The sequence below is a fragment of the Melanotaenia boesemani genome, chromosome 3, assembly GCF_017639745.1.
Source record: "Melanotaenia boesemani isolate fMelBoe1 chromosome 3, fMelBoe1.pri, whole genome shotgun sequence".
Lineage (NCBI taxonomy): Eukaryota > Metazoa > Chordata > Actinopteri > Atheriniformes > Melanotaeniidae > Melanotaenia > Melanotaenia boesemani.
In genome coordinates, this window is record NC_055684.1 from 29,441,998 (window position 1) to 29,460,528 (window position 18,531).

General features: G+C 38.1%; 1 protein-coding gene across 2 annotated transcripts in view; it reads left to right on the forward strand.

The window, feature by feature from the left end:
- The window catches only part of srgap3 (SLIT-ROBO Rho GTPase activating protein 3), a 62,317-nt gene that overhangs the window by 5,536 nt on the left and 38,250 nt on the right, over positions 1 to 18,531 (forward strand). For both annotated transcript variants that reach the window (XM_041980485.1, XM_041980486.1), the window contains exons 2-3: positions 8,040 to 8,235; positions 16,679 to 16,841. In XM_041980485.1, the coding sequence (XP_041836419.1) occupies positions 8,040 to 8,235; positions 16,679 to 16,841 (359 nt within the window). The remainder of the gene's footprint in view (positions 1 to 8,039; positions 8,236 to 16,678; positions 16,842 to 18,531) is intronic.

An 18,531-nucleotide genomic window follows, 5' to 3' on the forward strand; every position in this document is an offset into this window, starting at 1 on the left:
AAAGAGAAAAATCTGAAACTTATACAACTATATATCTAACACAGACTAATTTTCTTAGACTTTCAGAGTTTAGAAATCCCAGCATTTAAAATAATGTACTGTCAACCCCTTAAAACCACCATAGATGTACATGAAAATTCAGTGAAATTAAAACACACAAATGATTAGTTGATATAGATGAGAGTATATTTGAAACAAGAAAGAAGAAATCTGATTTGCAAGAAGTACTTCCTTCTGAGAGATGGTAACCTTGGAAACAGGAAACGGAGCAGTTGTGCAATAATAACTTATCATGATGTTTGAAGTTGTCACTATTTGATGAAGCAATTAGTCAAGTTCTAATAACACAGGCTTTGGGAACTGTGTGATTAACTTTATTATGTATCAGTGAAGCATGTGTCCCACAGCAGACTTTAGATAATTAAACAGCGTACCTATTTGCAGCCCATAAATCCCTCTTGTCCACCGCTTACAGCAGAATTAGAACCATAAGTAGTACAAGCTCACTTTGAACAAAAATATGCTCTTTTGCCATGTGGGTGTTGTTAAAAAAAAAAAAAAAAAAAAAAAACACACAAAAAAAACAAAGCTTTTGGGCTTTTAATTCTTTAATGATTTATCTGATGTTTATTTCCCAACAAACTTTTCAAGTTCCTTTATTTGTCAGACCAGCAGCCTCAAACCAAATCAGACTTATCACATGAGACAAAGAACAGCCACAGTTTCATTAAAACAGAAAGTGTAGCAAATGTAATATTGGTTTATTTGTGGTGTCTTTTGAGAGTGTTTTAAAATAAATGGCCTATTTGATCGCATCTGATCAGAGGGCTTCAAGTTCCTGATAAAGGCAACACTTCTCTCCCTTATTATCTCAATCTTTTTTTATTTTTTTTGTCAACTCACTTCAAGTCAGCAAAGAACTGGCCTGTAGTTGCGTGTTGTTGCTATAGCTTCAGCGGTCCACGTGTTCTGCTTAAAAATAACTGTAATCTCTGGAAATGCTTGATGTAGCTAATTATTCTATAGAAAGGTAGTATTTGAGATTAATTTGATGCCATCAGTGCTTTGAAGACAATGGGAAAATTAGTTGTACTGTTTTGATCAGATGCTGCAACACCGTGATTAACCTAAACTGCTTCATTTTCAAATTTACTCCATCTGTGCGTGCATACACCCAGCACATGCCTCCTCACTCAATGTGCCACCTATCCACATCCATCAAATTTCACCCCTTCTTCCAATAAGCTTCTCCCCTGGGACTGGTTCACGCCCATGTTGCCATGGAGACACCTCTCAGCCTGGTCCTGCAAAGCCTGATCCTGGATGCAGCAAATGATAGATATAGCAGGGTGTGTTTCCAAAGCTTTCGCTCGGGCTTCCCTACATATCTGGATCCTTTTAATGATCTAGAATTGATGTGATCAGGACATCTAGGTGAATTCTTTTCTAGCATTTGACTATGAAACATAGCCTTTATTTAATTTTTATTAGCATAATGCATTTTCCTTGTATGCAGGTCAAGATTTATTACAACAAGCTTGTTACTATCAAGCATATTGTCTTATTGTTGTGTCAGAAGACAGCATTGGCTTGGATAGCTGTCAGTTTCATTTAAAGGGGCACTGGATCTAAGAAACATGGAAGGTAGAGAAAATAATATACAAGACAATCTGATTGGATTGTTGTTTTTGCAGTCTAGATTGATTTTTAGTTTAGTAGACAGAACATTCGGTGGAAAATCCAATAAACCAGCTGATAATTAGGAAGACCGACACAGAAACTGACAGCTGACATCTTGCTGTAAGACGCTCCATCAGTTCATCTCTTCCCAGCCATTGATTGGTCTCGGCTAATGTTGTCTTATCTTTGAGCCCATGTGCTGCAGCAGTTTGGCCTGAACGGGGAGCAGATGAGATGGAGTCAGATGGAGAAGAACCTGCAGTAACAAGGAGAGCATGCCCTCATGAATCCAAAATTGTGTTAATCATTAGAGGATTATAACGGAACAGAGGAGTGGGGGATTAGTTCAGCGACTGGGACTTATATTGTGAGACTCAGTATGAGGGATGGAGAGACTGAATTGAGGTCTGGATAAGAGCTGCATTCATTTGTGTGTCTTCTTTTCACACAAATTTGGCTCTGCAGTGTAGAGCTGGAGTTTGGGATTAATTCAGAGAAATTTGGCTCAGAGTGGTTTTTGTCTGGTGTATGTGTGGGTCTTAATGCACGGTGATACGAACACACAAGGATACGATTTTAAAAGTGTTTATCACCCTCAGAGACATGATTTCAAATTTATCCTAATTAAATTGTGGAGACTTGTAGTCCCCTTAAACGCCACTGGCTTCACCAACACCAGTGTTATTGTGCTGTTGAGTCAAATACACTTCATTAAGTTGAACATGCACACGGTCAATTTCTATGTTCTGATCAAAATCATATTTTTTAATCGTCATCTGAGAGTGAAATGATCCATGTCAACTGATCCTCCTTAGTTGGCCTGTTGCCCTCTGCAGTCCTGCTTTCAATGCTGCCCTCAAGATGTTCTGCCAAAAATCTCCTATTCACAGCACACCAGTTCCGTCTCGACCTCACTGCGACAAGATGTCACATGGTCCTCTCAAACAGACTTGCAGTAAAATGCTGCACCAATGCATCACCTCCCATGTTCTAAGCTGGTTTTTTCCTTTCTTTTTGCATGCTATTAAGTCTTGGTTTCAGCTCATAAATATAACAATAATTTGCAAAAAAGAGATCAGGATATCTCATAATACATAATATAATGCATATGATTTTAAAAGTCTTTTAAAACATGGGTCAGTTTGACCTTTTTTTTTATCTGTGATGTTGAAATGTGTTTGGACTGTTTGGCACTGAGCTGCATTTTGTCTGAAAGAGGAAAGGGAAATAATAGAACCATATTAAGTTGATTTTATTTGGATAGAAGACCATTATCCTAAATTGCCAAGGGGCAGCTGTAGCTTAGAGGTAGTGATCATCTTTACATGGGAATATCACTGGTTTGACCTAAAAGACACCATTTATTTTTAACATATTGAAGTAACATTATGCAAAATTCTGAAATAATGTGATCCTCACTTGAAAATAGCTTTGAATAAGTGATAAATGATGATTATATTCAAATTGTTTAAGCAAACTCACTATGTAACTTAAAGATGACAGTAAAATGATGTAATTCTATCCTTCACAAAGTACAGTGGCTGTATTCAGCTTGAGTAACTATGAATTTGAACAGGTGGAGAAAGTCTTCTATAGAAACCTCTCAGACCAGTCCGTTTCTCTCATGGGCCAACTTCTAAGGTTGCAAATTGAACATCAATGTTCCAAAAAGATGTAATATATCAGTGAAGGATTTCAAACGTCAATCCTCGACAGAAATACTCCGGTTAAAAATCCAGAACAGAAACTGCTGTGGTCTCAATTAATTTTTTATTTTTTATAAGAACTGTACAGACTTCCTGCAAAGCTGGTTTAAACAGTGTGACTAATCCAATCGTTGTTTCATGTTAAGAATCAATTACCATAATAAAAGATGACAAACATGGCTTGTTTAGAATCAGTGTGCCAGTTTTGCTCTTGATTTGATTGTTTCTGTGAACTTAATTGCAACAACTGCTATTTTTTTTTCTTTTTTGCATATTCAGGTCCTTTTGGGATGATTTTGACCTTTTACCTCCTTATCATGTATAAGTCTTCTCAAGAACACTCAGTTAACACACAGTGTTAAACAGACCTGGAACCCATGGTAATAGAGTGAGACCTGGCCCATATTTGACTAGTCAAAGTATATCCAAACCTGTTCTAAATATGTGTTGAATCTCTGGTTTAGGGCTGAAGTGGATCTTTGATAGGAGATTTGGACCCTTGGAAGACCTTTGTGGAATACTTTCCATATGTAAATGTGTCTGTAGAGGTGTGCTAGATCTGTGCTGGTCTATGAAACAGTGATTTGCTTAACAAATCATACAAGAGAAATAGTTGTTTTGTGCATCACCGCTGGTTAGGATGCTGAGGGGAGCCAGGCTTTGGTGCCCCAGCAGGCTTTAGGTCCCAACAAGTTCAAATGCTGGGACTTGAATCCCTGATCTTCAGTAACCCAGAGTCTTTACTGCTGAGCCACCACTGCTGTCATGCAGGTCTAATAAAACTTTGAAGTATTTAAACACAACATCTGTAAATAGTTTTCTTGCCATTCTGCTGGTGGGGAGCCAACAGGAAGTCAGGCAGATCAGCTAGAGGAAGTCTATGATGCAGATGCTCTCAACTAAAGAACTGGGCTGTGTGCGAACAAAAATGTCCAAAGATTCTTTGAAAGCCTACAGACAAACATTTTGGAAACAAGGTGATTCCGTTATGATGCAAGCCGGTGCACACGTCTGCTAACAAGCTAGACAGGCAAAGGCACTGAGGATTGTAGCTGTCAGTTGATACACATTTCATATGCAGTGAACGTCCACATTATAGGAGGTCCATTCAACCTAAAACTCATTCCATGACATTTTACGTCATGTACAACAGCTGCTAATACAGGATTCTGTCTGTGAGGGTCAAAGTTCAGAGATCTCCAGCATCCTACTATTGTTTAAAGTGGTTTTCCTGTTCCTGTCCATGTCCTATGGGGACACAAGTGTCCACAGTACTTTCAGTTCTGGTGTAGGATACACTGCAATCGGGAGCAGGTGTACAGTTTGAATGAGCAGGGTCCCCATAATCATGATTAAAAGACTCAGGTGAGGAATGTGAAGTGTGTGTCATTAATATGTCTTAATGAACAGAGCACTGACACATGACTGTTGACTGATTAAAGATTATTTGTAGATCCAAAAACGAGCACTTTCTCACACTGTAAGTAGACCATGCATGAACATACACTCACAGACCTCTTCATTAGGAGGACTACATTTCTTTACATATAAAAATATTAAAAATATAAAGCTTTGTCAGAGTTTAATGTGTGGCAAAGCTGATGAATTGAATTTTAGTAGATGTGTTGGTGTACTCAATAAAATGGTTAATGAGTGTTTTCCTCTATTCCAAAATCCTTAATCCAACAATTTAGCTATTTGCATAGTATTAACCAGCTTTTGTACCGGCTTTTGTGGTTTATTTTAACTTGCAAATTTTATGGGACGGTTCAAAATTAAGTGTCGGTTACTTGATTATGTTTGATAGATTAAACAGATTGGAGTGTTGAGTAATGGCTATTTGGACAACACAGAAAGGCATTTTCTCAGTTTGCCATACTGTATTCTGCCCATCCGGTTAGACTGTTAGAAAGTTTAAATCTACAAATATATCTCTGAAACAAACAAACAAACAAACAAAAAAAACTCTGTAGGATCCCACTAGAGTCTGAGTCTATTTCAACTCTACCTCCATCGGCTTTTTGTCTCAACATCCCCTCTTGCTTCCATTAGAAGGGGAAAAAGGGGGCTAAACAGCTGGCTACATTTCCACACAGAGACAGCCAAGGAAAAGCAAAAGGATAAACAGATAAAAGGTCTGATTTTCTCATTTTGAATCAGAGGAGTTTTGTTGGCTGGCCAGGTAATCCCACCTAAATCTGGGGCAGAGTGGTATTTGCCTGTTACCTGGCAACCACAAAAACAATGTTTGAAATGCTAATCATCTATTCATATAACAAATACCCTTTAATAAGCTCGTCGTTTTAATATCTTGAATGTTTTGCTTTGGAATAGCAGAGAAATTCTAATAATTGGATAATTTAACTGGCTGGTTGAAGTCTCAATATATAATAATAATAATCAGTGTTTATTAATTTTAAGATCATTGCATGCGTCATTTTACTAAGAGACCCATTCATTAAAAATAGGGTTTGAAGTTCAAAGCACTGTTATACAGAGGAAATAATAAAAAAATAACAGAGGTAATCTATGTAAAACAAATCTTTTTACCATCTGTACGTATCAGATTTACTGAATCTGTTAAAATGCTGGTTCTGTTATGTCTTTACTTGGTAGCTTATCACTACAGATAAAAAAAAAAAATTGTAAAAATCAAGAAACTTCCTTATGCAAACAGGGAATAATGATGCACAGAACTTGTTTTGGCAAAAAGATAAAAAACCTCTCTGAATAAACCACAACAAATGAAGCTTCGAAGTGAGCTGTGAATCCATGAGGACTAAATCACCAGTGGGTCATGGTTTTGTCAGAGTAAGGGGCACACTATTTGTGTGTGTGTGTGTGTGTGTGTGTGTGTGACCTATTTTTCCAATCACAAAGTGTGTCTGCAGCTGGTGGTTAAGAGTTCCCTTTTTGTGAAATAATGTTTTCAAAAGTCTGCCCTGTCACTCATGCACATCGGTGTCACATTTTCCTCAGGCATTTCTCTTGGCTGGCCTGCTTTAACTTTCTCTGAGAAAAAAGAATTCAAGAAGAAAAAAAAAACATTGCAAATAGGGAACATAACTGCATGTCTGGCAGGACAAGACATTCCTGACAGGACTGAAGTAGTAAAGCTGTGTCTGGTTCAGAGCTCTTACCCAAAACTAAGTTTTAAGCTGGTTGAGAGAAAGGGAGGCCCCTGGATAAAGAGGAGGGCTGGGACAATGGTTAACCACACAGTGAAGCATGTCGTTTAGGGCTGAAGCCAGGCGGCACGACATCACAAAGGCTCCCCCTGCAAAACAGTCCTGCTTCCCCCAGCAGTCAGGGCCAGCATGTATCCATGATGAGGGCTTGGCTGACCAAATTACACCCTTGAAAGCTTGAAAACACAGTCTATGTGCTTTTACCATTCAGTTTGCAGTTCATCTGCCTGCAGCCTGTCACTGCCAGCATACATCCTGTCCTTGTTTGTGTGGGGTTCTAACTTTCAGTGACTCAAATGGTGACAGAAGGGTGTTGCAACATGTTGAGTTTCATTCTGAAGTTCATGTTTTTCTGTTAGTGTGTTTTCATGCAGATATTCTGATCACAGAACAAACAATTTTAAGAAAGTTCCATTTCAAAGGTGCAATTTCCAAGTAAATATGGTGCTTGGAGAAGTTTAAAACATGTAGAAATTGTGCATTTCTGATTAATTTTGTGGCTGAAAGTGAAATAAATATTGCCATTAAGCAAACTATGAATACTATTGTTTGTTTAGTCACCCTGTGAGTTGATTTAAAGAACAGATAAGGCAGAGCTCAGGCATAAAATTAGTCTGTTTGAGCTGATCATGAAACATTTTTTTCTTTTCTTCTTCTTCTTTTTTTTTTTTTTGTTAAGGGATTCACATTAGTTTAGGACGTTTCCTTCCTCTTGTGAAGGGACACCACTCATCCTGTTCGTGATAGCTCCTTCCATAAGCTCTGTTCATCAGCTGAGACATCATTGCTGCTGATGACAGCAGTACAAAGAGGAATCAAGTTTCGCTTGTGGCTCCCACGGCCACAAAGGATCTGTAGTCTGCATGCTAGTGTCAGGTTCCTCTTAAGGAGAAATGTTACCCTCCTACTTTGCTCAAGTGGTGGAGTGCATTACCTTCCCATTAAATCAGTTTGATTTCGCTGTAAATCCACAGTGCAGACATTTATGAGAGGTCACACGGACAGGTCATGTTACCAGCTTGGCATGGAGCTTCAGTGTTTGTCTTAACTCAGCTACAGTAAATCTCCCTTCGTCTTGTTGCTGCTGCTAGTCTGAGTTATAGCCAGGAGATTTCTGAGTATTGATTATTGTGGTATTTCTAGTAAGAGCTTTCTTTCACAATTTACTTGTAAATCCACAAGCTGTTCATAGACAAAGCAGATGAGCCATAAACACATAGATTATGTATTAATGAGAATAGGTTTAGCACATATCTGTACTTATCAACTTTGTACTTTACATTTTTCTCTGAGGCCCATTGCTAATGTTTGCTGCAGCAGTGGCTTAATAAAACTTTTGTTCAGGGGGAAAAAAAATAAAACACTTCATCTGTAACACAGACAGATATTACTTTAAGGATATTGCCTTCATTTTATGTGTGATCGGTCAGCTCATGCCATTTTTCTTTGTTGTTTTAATGCACAGAGATCCGTAACCAACTGGTGGAGCAGTTTAAATGCCTGGAGCAGCAGTCCGAATCTCGTATTCAACTGTTGCAGGACCTGCAGGAATTCTTCCGCCGCAAAGCTGAGATTGAACTAGAATACTCCCGAAGCTTGGAGAAACTGGCTGAGAGGTTCTCCTCCAAGATCCGCAGCTCTAGAGAACACCAACAGTTTAAGTAGGTTTTCCTCCTGTTGACCCAGAATGCATGTGTGTCTTCTTGGTTTCACAAACCTGTGTGTATCTGATGAAAATGCTGCAGCAATGTCACATTTGATCTCCCTCATGTTGTTTACCTAAACAGATTCTTCTCTGTTCTCTGTGTTTTGAATCCACTGACCCTTTTTTCTTTCAGCAAGGACCAAACTCATTTTGGCTGTCCACAGTTATTTAATATTTCAAGTAGTGTTAGTAATATTAATAATTATTAATGCATAAAATAATTACTTAAATTACTTAAAGTTATTGCCTAATGTTGTAGATTAAAATATTTCTACACTTTATTAAACACAATCATGCATTAAACTTATAAAATAGCATAAAAGTGCTAAAATTGTAGTTAAAAAATTTCCTGTTCATATCATATCACTGAACGATTTTACATCTATTTTATTTATAGGAAAAATCTCAATCAATTTGCCAAGTTCAAAGGCAAAAATGACAAACAGATCAAAGGAGTAAAGTAACCAGTGGCTAAGGAAGGCCACTGAACGTGATCAGATTTAAGTCAGATCACCCAAAGCCTTGACCCATTTAGATTTGTGGCTACTCAAGAACTGTGGCATCTTCTACCCAGAAAAGATCGCTAACACACTGGTACATGACTCATGCAGGGCACAAAATTGAACTCTGCTGCTCTCAAAATCAAGTACCTAAGGCGAGCAGGCAAGCTTAGTTCAGACTTGTATTGGGAGCACAGACTGTGATCTGGCAGCAGAGCTCGGGCATAAATCTGCACCGACATTTATGTTGTCCACCTGCAGCTCTGTTTTTAGAAATGGATACAGCATCACTGCACTTTTTCATAGTCTTATTTTAAATCTTGCTTTGGTGTTGGGATTGGTAATACTTCATGTATTATCATAACAGTATGGATAGTTTAAGTACTGATTGCTGTTGGTAAACACACAGTTTAGTTGTACTGTATATTATCAGTATAGCTATAATATAGCTGTTCTCATACAAAAAAATACAATTCAGTGCAGTGATATAATTTAGCTTATTGTGGCTCACCCTTCAATATCAAATGTCAAACAAAAGTGATTTGCAAACAACCAGAAAATGTAAGTTAGTTTGGTATTCTTTGCACTAAATGGGCATGTTGATGGAGAGTGAATGCACATGCAGACATATTGTATGTTGGAGAGCACCGTTTGTGTGAAGTGCACAAGGATTTAACGGTAATTGAGTCCATCTGTGCTTGAAGACAAAAGGATTTTGCTGATAGTAGGCAGAGCTGTGCTGCAGCTGCTGCAACACTGTGGCTTAACCTTTGAACTGAACAGTTGATCTTATCCACTCTGTAAGGGATGTTAAATGCATGTAGCTTTACTTTAAATATACAGTATATATAACAAGAGTATACTATGTGCTGTACTTTTTCTCTTTGGAAAAAAAAATTAAAGGACGTGTGGGTGGGAGGGAACAATCCATAACACTACAGCTTATGTAAGATTCAGACTCAAAAATGACCTTGTATTCATACAAACCACCTAACTATACAGTCTAGTGATAACAGCTTTACCTTTTTATTCTTAAAGAATGTACACATCAACAAAATCATTTTGTCTTCAAGCACAGATGGACTCTTATCCTCTTAAATCCTTGTGCACTTCACACAAATGGTGCTCTCCAATATACACCTTGTATTCAAAACTAAATATTTAATTTTCAGATTGACTTGTCAAGCTTTTTATAGCAGAAAAGTTAATTCCTTGTGGCATGAACTCCTGGTCAGCAGGCAGGCCACCACAAATCCTGATAATCAGCTGTGACACGCCCTTTACTGTGCCTTTCTTACCACTTAAGTGCAGTTAAGTTAATGGCAAGCCATCAAAACACCAAATTGGCCAAGGAAAGAAAAGCACTTGTCTTTGTCCTGTTAAAGCAATCAGCTGGCATAAAGCCCAATCATTCAGCATGCAGCACCAAAAACATAGAAAAAAAGACAAGCAGATGATGTTTTTGATTTTTAGTCCTACATTTAGAGTGGTGACTTAATTTCTTTTAAATTTGATTTACTTTGACTTACCATGAATGCACAAGGAAAAACATTAAATGTTTTGTTTGTACAGTCTTAGACATGCAGAAGCTTGCATTAGAATCCTTGCAGCTTTTTTATTGTGTGTATGCTGCTGTGGTCAGCAATATTTGCACAATTACAATGTTGTCTTATTATTTTGTTTTTAATTTCGGAGGGACATCAAAACATAACAGCACAATAGTCACCCTGACCAGAATAGACTTCCATATGTCCTGGATCCCAGCCTGCAGTGTGCTGGCTGAATCCTAGCACCACATTCATTAGCAAGCTGAATGCCTCTGTGATTTACAGCTACTGCAGCTAAAGCCACGCTGCAGCAACCCACCCAAGGATCATTTTGCACTTCCACTTTACCTCATTTGCAACAGTGAAAAGAAGCACTGAAGACTAACTGAGCTGCTCTATTTACTGTAATAGTGCTGGTGTTCTGTCTCACAAGTCCTCAGTGGAAACACCTGACTTCATTTTAAATATCTTATCAAACATACCAAGGTATATTTAGTTAGGTTTGGATGACATTCTAAACCATGTGGACTGATATTGTCCATCATTTATATAACTATTTGAAAGCCATTTCCTGCAGTATTAGTAATAACATGGTTGTTAAAACAACAAATCTGTTTAAATCAAGACTCAGACCAGTATCACTTCATTTAGTTCTGTTTATTGGTTTTTGTTTGCTAAATATTCTATTTGATTGTGTTACTTACCATATTTACCATGTGTTCCAGGAGCAAAAGGAGGAAAAACCAATCACTTCCTGTATTTATAGGGTCTGTCCTGATTGATGATGTCACTGGAAGGAATCAAGTATGGGGGGAGATTGGTTATGCTGAGACAGAAATGAGTATGAGTTTGATTTTTCTATTGTTTAGTTGCATAAGGTACAAAAACCCAGTTAATGACGTCTGTTGAAGTGGTTGTTTAAGTTTACTGTGAGTGAGTTACTTGATGATATTTTTTTTATCCACGTGTAAGGAATGGACTCACCTGTCAAGTGTTTAGAGCTGAGAGAAGGCAGGATCCAGGCTGGCCTTTTTATAAGTGGAGGCTGGACTGCACACCTCGCCACAATGGATTGTGACGAGGTGTGCAGTGTTTTCTTATGTTACCTGTCCGTGGTTAAAATGTTGTCTTGATCGGTATACATACTGTAGTATCAGATTTCTGTATTTCTGAGTTATGTTGGCTTTGAAATCACCTTTACTCACTAAGGTGATGCATCTGTACTTTCTTGTCACATAGTCATCATAGGACAATGTGAAATAAAGCAAACTGCTGTGGGAAAATACCCAGTGCTTCAATGGTGTTTTAAACACAAGCAAAAGAGCATCCTGTACCGCTCTAACTTCATTCATTATAACTGTTGTTAAAATATGGCTCCTCTCTGGCAGTTTGAGGGGCAAAGGGTAAATGGTTGAACCATATCTCTTTAGGCTTGGTTTGTTTGAATAGACCAGTCAGTACTCTGCTTTTACAAGGTTGACGAGCCCAGCTGGTACAAGTCAGCTCATACACTATGAATAGAAGAATAAATGCGCCACAACTCTGCCCCCCTCTGAGCAGCTTTGCATTATGAAATGTTGGTGCTCTGTTTCTTCACAAAAACAAAAAGTGCTAAATTGTGTACAAATTAGCTATGGAGAATATTTGAAACCTATTTGAAAACCGTGGCAATGCAAATGCATGCCCCCTTGTCTTTTGAAACTGTTCATCTCGTTCTCCTTTTCCTTGGCTGCTTCATTGATAAGCAGCATGCAGGCTGTGTAAAGGGGATTAAAGGCCTTTTCAGAACTGAGTCCTGGCTTGATAAATGTGGACTTCCTTCTGGAAATCCTGGCTCAGACACATCAGAGGCTCTGGGTGACTAGATGGTGGCATTCAGTGCAACCATAACTAAAGCACTGACACTGTTCTTTACAATACTAACTTGTTCAGACTTCGTGCATTATGGAGATGCTATGCTGTCTGCTTGCTATTTGTTTATCGTTGAATCAAGGGATTGTTGCAATATTCTGCCACCATGCACTCCTTTGTTTCCCCATTTACATCCACCACCTCTGTCTCATCTTTGTCATGGCCTTAAATATATTCATGCATTATACCATATGGATATATATATAAAATATATTTTCCTTACAGGCACAGGGAGGGAGAGAAAAAGTTGTCAAGCAAAAATAAAAATAAAAATTGTAAACAGCAAGTCAGTGCTTTGCTGGATGAGACTGTTGTAATAGGATGCCAGGAATCTGTGCTCATCTCTTCTCCTGTTCCCTCACACTTCTCTTGAGACTCCCAGAGCTCATTGTTTGCCTTTTTCAGGGTGTTAATGATATCCTGTGTATAAATACTGAAGGCATTAAGCAATCCAATGCCAACTCTTTCTGAAACCCTGAAGACTCTTTGTTCTGCACGATCTGTAGTGATAGCAAGGAGAAGTATGGACAAAGCAGAGGTGGAGGAATTAATCTTGTTGTGTGTCTGTCTTTTGTGGCAGCTAGTCCTCTAGATAGAGAAAGGCTAGTGTCTCAGCACCATAAAACAAGCCCAAGAGTTACAATTAGTACTGTGTTAACAGACTTGTCTCCCCGAGATGCTGTTGGTACAGTACTCAGGCCTAATTAATAACCTTCTGCTCCTAATTCCTGTGAAATTAGGGCAGCAGCAAGGAAACAAGAGCTCTCGTGTCCTTTGTCTTTTTCCCTGTCTTTCCTCCAAGGCTTTAGTCCTGAGCATCAAGAATCTGTGCCCTTCCATTTTCAGACCTTCTCATTACTAGATTTAGTTTTTTGTAGATTACACGTGTGCCGTGCTGATGATTTTGATACATCTAAAGGTAAAAAAGTCTGGTTAAAAGCATCCTCACAAAGATGCAAAGGCTAATTAGCAAACAACAAAGTGCTACCATACTGAATTAATGGTAGTTTAATAATTCAACTTCACACTTTCTAAACATGATTTCAGTTATTGTTATGAGCATTTTACCATATTATACTGCAAGCAGTTCAGCTAAAGTAGTTTGTGGTTTCTGATTTCGCAGATTACATATTCTTAAAGCATATATAGAAAATTTGAGAATCACAAAACAGCATTTTAATAATTTTAATGTGGCATGAAATTTAAGTTTTTAATTAAACACAGTTCTGCAGGAGAAAAAGTGAGTGTTATCCAAGGGACCATAACAATGGTTCGCAAGTATTTTAAATCATTAGATGAAGGCCAAAGATTTATGGCTGTAGAAATGTTTATTGCTCAGTTGGAAAGCTGAGGAGGATCAGAAAGAAGACTGGACTGAGAGTCTGGCTGGGCTTAGGGATGAGATGAAGCATCACTGGCCACTTTTAGGATTATCAGAGAGGAGAAACAGTAATTATACACTGAAGAGTAATATCTCTTAAAGGCAGATTGCTTTGACAAGTGGAACGACTGGCAAGTACTAGAGGTATATTGGAGTATGTCCACAGCCCTTGCAACACACCTTTGGCAGGTAATTGCAGCACATATGCCAAACAGATGCAACTCGGTGCTGAAACTGTGTGCTTGCGTATGTCAAGCCAGCATTGTGACAACAGGGTTATTGGTTCAAGTGGTACGTTCCTTGATGTCGATTCTCCTTTAGTGGTCCTTACACAGAGCTGACATTTGGTCTTGGGTATGTCTGTATCATTGGTAAACATCTGTTTTTTGTATTCTGATTAGGATTACGGCATATCAAAGTTCTGCTTAATTATTACATTAGTATTTCAAGCGTGTTTTAGCCCATTTCACTGCCCATTCCAGGCTGGACTGATGTACTTTTTTTGTTTATCATGATCTTGTTTTAAAGGCTGTTATCACTCAGATGATTCTGCGACATTAACTCGCTGTTAACAGCACACAGATGAGGCATTATTCCACCTCTGTATGAGACCGACTTAAAGGGAGCAGTAGCAGTTTAATACAGAGAAGAACAGTTTTCATTGAATGCTGACTTTTTTCCTCATTTCAAATCACCTTTACATTTTTAATCATAATTTAAATGACCCATTTAATGGACAAAGTGCACCACCATACATACCATACCATACAAGGACACCATACAGATTATTACTGAAGAACTTGCCTGGAAATAAAAAAAAAAAACAAATGTATTTTACTATATATTTGATGGTATTTTCTTCTGTATAAGGAGGATGTGTTGGTGTTTGTATCCTCTCAGCCTGATATAAGTGCATTTAGGGGCAGAGTAAAGTAAGAAATAATGGTGAAAGCACTCTGAAGTGACTACATACACTATCAGCTTCATTAGATGTGATTAGCCTTATGGAAGCTCTCTGGAGGGGGTGTCTTTGATGTTGATGCTGCTTATCCCTTCTTCTTCACAGTGAAACCCAATCCCCCACTCTGCTCTGGTTCTCTTCCTCTCTTGCTCTCATTTCCCCCTCGTCCTCCTTGTCTCTCCCCCCCCGGTTGGTTGATTGATTAATACTCAGATAGGATCCAGACAACGGTATGGGTTTGAAGGGATTGTATATCTGTGTGTGTGGTTTAATGTCTGTGTGTCTTGGTCTTTCTATTCCAAAGCACCCTAGGCAGAGACCATTTAAACTGATTACACAGCAATAAGAACTCATGAATCTTACGATCATTACGGACACCAGCATTTTAAATATATTCTTTACTAGCCATTGCATGGTGTGTATTGGAGGAGAGAGGAACTGATCAGTTGAGGGGGGAATATATTCACTGGAGCAAGACGGAAATGTGGACAGGACAGAGTTGTACAATAGTTTATCATCTTTAAGCAGTTCAGTGTACTTAATGGTAAATATAAAAACACTATCATCATTAGCCTAAAAAGTATTATTAATAAAATCAAATCAAACTATTTATTAAGCGCTTTTCATTCTAAAAATCAACACAAAGTGCTTTACATATTAAAAATATATGCATACTAAAACAAGCCTTTGTACAACAAACTATAACAAAGCAAATTCTAAATATTCTAGTTTCTCATTATACAGTCGCACACACACACACACACACACACACACACACACACACACACACACACACACACACACACACACACAAGAACGCAAGCCATCCAGACAGGGGAAACGCTGCTAGAGCAACCCTGCAGCCTGAGCAGGCAGAGTCCCCAGTGTGGCGGATCGCCATGAGGAAAACACTGGACTTAAAATGTTAAAAAGCTAAAGATCAAATAAACCTAAAAAGAACAACAGACAAGACAAGGCACTTTATTTGTATAGCACATTTCGTGTACAGGACAGTTTAAATGTGCTTTACATAAACATTAAAAGCATTACCGATGGTGCAAAGAAAACATTCAGAAGTTGTGCAAGGCAGCAACAAATAGCAAAAATCACAAAAACAGAAGTTTAAAAGATACATAAAAATAATGTACTAAAATAAACAAAATACAAATGGACTAAAGCACAAATAAATTGATAAAATAACAACATAAATGAAAAATAAATAAAAAATTAAAGCACAAATAACTACCTTAAAGATTCAGTTAAAAGCTAAGCTAAAAAGGTAGGTCTTGCACATCGGAGAGGCCCCTTTACGGTCCACTTTCAATATTTGTTTTAAAATCCATTTTATTCTTTTGCTTTCAAATTCAGCAATACCTATTATTTTTAATAGGTTTTAGTGTGTTGTTTTTAGCTGTTCTAATGTTTGATATTATCATTTGTTTTCATTTGTGTTTGGATTTTACTTGTGTACAGCACTTTGTTTAGCTATGGTTGTTTTAAATTGCTTTATAAATAAAGTTGGTATGGAAAAGAAAGTAAAGTTTCCTTTTTTATTGCAAGGTTTGTTTAGATACTACATAAGCTTGATAGAATTTTTTTAAAGTATTTATTAGAAAAGTACAGAGTTGGTGTTCAAAAAATTCTCTTTATAATGAGACATCAAGACTTTGTAAGGCCATAATGTCACAACTATGTAGTCGCTCTTCTCAGCCTTGCCCCAAGTACATACAGCCAGCAACTTCTCTATCTTTCATCATTATTATCATAGTATCCTTGGCGACAGCAAGAAGGACGTAGCAATATTCCTGAGACGGGCATGAGCATCAGCAAGTAAATTTATTTGAAGGACAGTCAGTGAAACAGCTGGTTATAGAAAATGACTATAAAATAGGAGGTGTGCACTACAGACATGAATGAAAGAACATTCTATGCTGTATTTTGAGCTGAAACTTGAAGGGCACGTCCTCTAAACATGTGGCTGTTACATTAATATGTTCAAAATGAGCATGATAATGAATACTTAAAACATCATCACATGTGTCAGACTTGATTTTATTCCAAGATGTTCTAACAGCCCTGTATTCCTGTCATTATTCCAGGAAAGACCAGCATTTGTTGTCCTCAGTAAACTGCTGGTATCTAGTTCTGAACCAGACGCGACGCGAGAGCCGAGACCATGCGACCCTCAGTGACATCTACACCAACAATGTTATTGTGCGCTTGGCGCAGATCAGTGAGGATGTCATCCGCCTCTTCAAGAAGGTCAGTGAAAGTGTTTTCCCTTCCTCTGCGTTACTCTTTTTTCATCAACCAGAACACAAAATGAGTCTGGAGACCAAATAAACATTTTCAACGGACCTCTTCGTGATGCCATGGGGTTAATGTAAAAGTGCAACTCAGCATTTCTAAATATCACTGAGTCACATTTAGTCAGCCTGCTGGTTTTTGGATCTACCCATTTGTCTGTGTTTATTTCTGTTTGGCTGGCTGTTGCCTCTCTGAGAACCTGTGTATAAGGTGAAAGAACATTTTCTTGTCTCAAGCTGCTTTCACACCAGTTTCTCCTGCAGAGTTGTGCTGGCATGTTTGCACGTTTATCTGTGTTTAGCTGGTGTGGATCAATGAAATAATGAGAATATCTGATTTCCTGTGTTTGCATTACCTAATTGAGTCTTCATCTTATTCTATAAATGAGATTTTACAAATGTGTGCTTATAAATTTACCTAAAAAATTCATTTAGAAATTTAGTTTCAGAACTTTCTGAGCAGGGTGGATTTTGTAAATTGGGGCTGAAGCCGAATGTTTTCTTCAATTATTAAATATGGATGCATTGATGCCAGCTTTTCGTAATTGAACTCTAGTTTGTTTGCTCAGAAAATCTAGTTTCTTTGGGGAGGTGTGAGTGAAAAATCGAACTCTGATTATATAAAAACAAGGAATTCTGGCCCATCTAATGATAAATCTAATAATACACTGGTACAACTACTAATAAGCTTCATCATTCAAGTGAATCAAATGCAGGAAATGGAATATAACTTCTGTGGTGAAACTAGAAGTTTCCCTGCATTAATCAACTGATGAGCAAGTTTTCTTCTTCGTTGTTTATCTTGTCTTTTCATTCACTAATTCAGTGCTGCCTCAGGTGAGATGTATACATTATTCAGTAGGTTCAGTTCTTTGACTAAGTGCAGCATGAAAATAAAGCCGGACTCGCTGAGTGTTGCAACCACCAACTGAACAAGTTCCTAATCGCACTCTGGAGGCCCAGTTATGCTTGACGCAGAAGACGGACACACAGACGGACAGAAAAACGGACAGAGTTTCATCTGTCTTCTGTGTTGGTTTTACGTGCGTTATTTGGTCAATTTTCACAAAGCTTAGCCATCTGTCGCTTGACAGAGAAGAAGTATAAGAAGAATACCACCACAAATAGTGGCGGCAATGTTGAGCATGATAGCTGACATGTAAGCAGGAAAAGAAGCAAACCAGAGAAGAAGAAGAGGAACAGGAAGAAAAGATAAACAGAAGAAGAATTTTGAGGAAAGTGTTTTAGGGTATGTTGGGCGGTTTGAAACAGCTTTGTAGCGGTGCATTACTGCCACTTACCAGTGTGTGAAACTGACGTCGGATCACAGGAGTGAATTCTGAACTCAGCACTGCCCTCTAGTGGAGGAATTGATTTAATAACCATGGCAACATAAAAGACACATAGAAGTTTAAGGATGGCGACGTATGACAGTGTTTGAAACTGACGTTACTATTTACATACGTAGGGAGGATAAATAGTTCTTTAGGTGTTAAAACGACCAAGTCTACTTCAATATTGGTGCTTTTAGTTACATAAGGTTAACCTTTTAAAGACGCTCTATGGAACTTTGACAGATTTTCTCAGATGTGCCCACTTACTACAGCTAATTTGGCGTCTACCTTGAATCCTACCTGCGCTTGGAG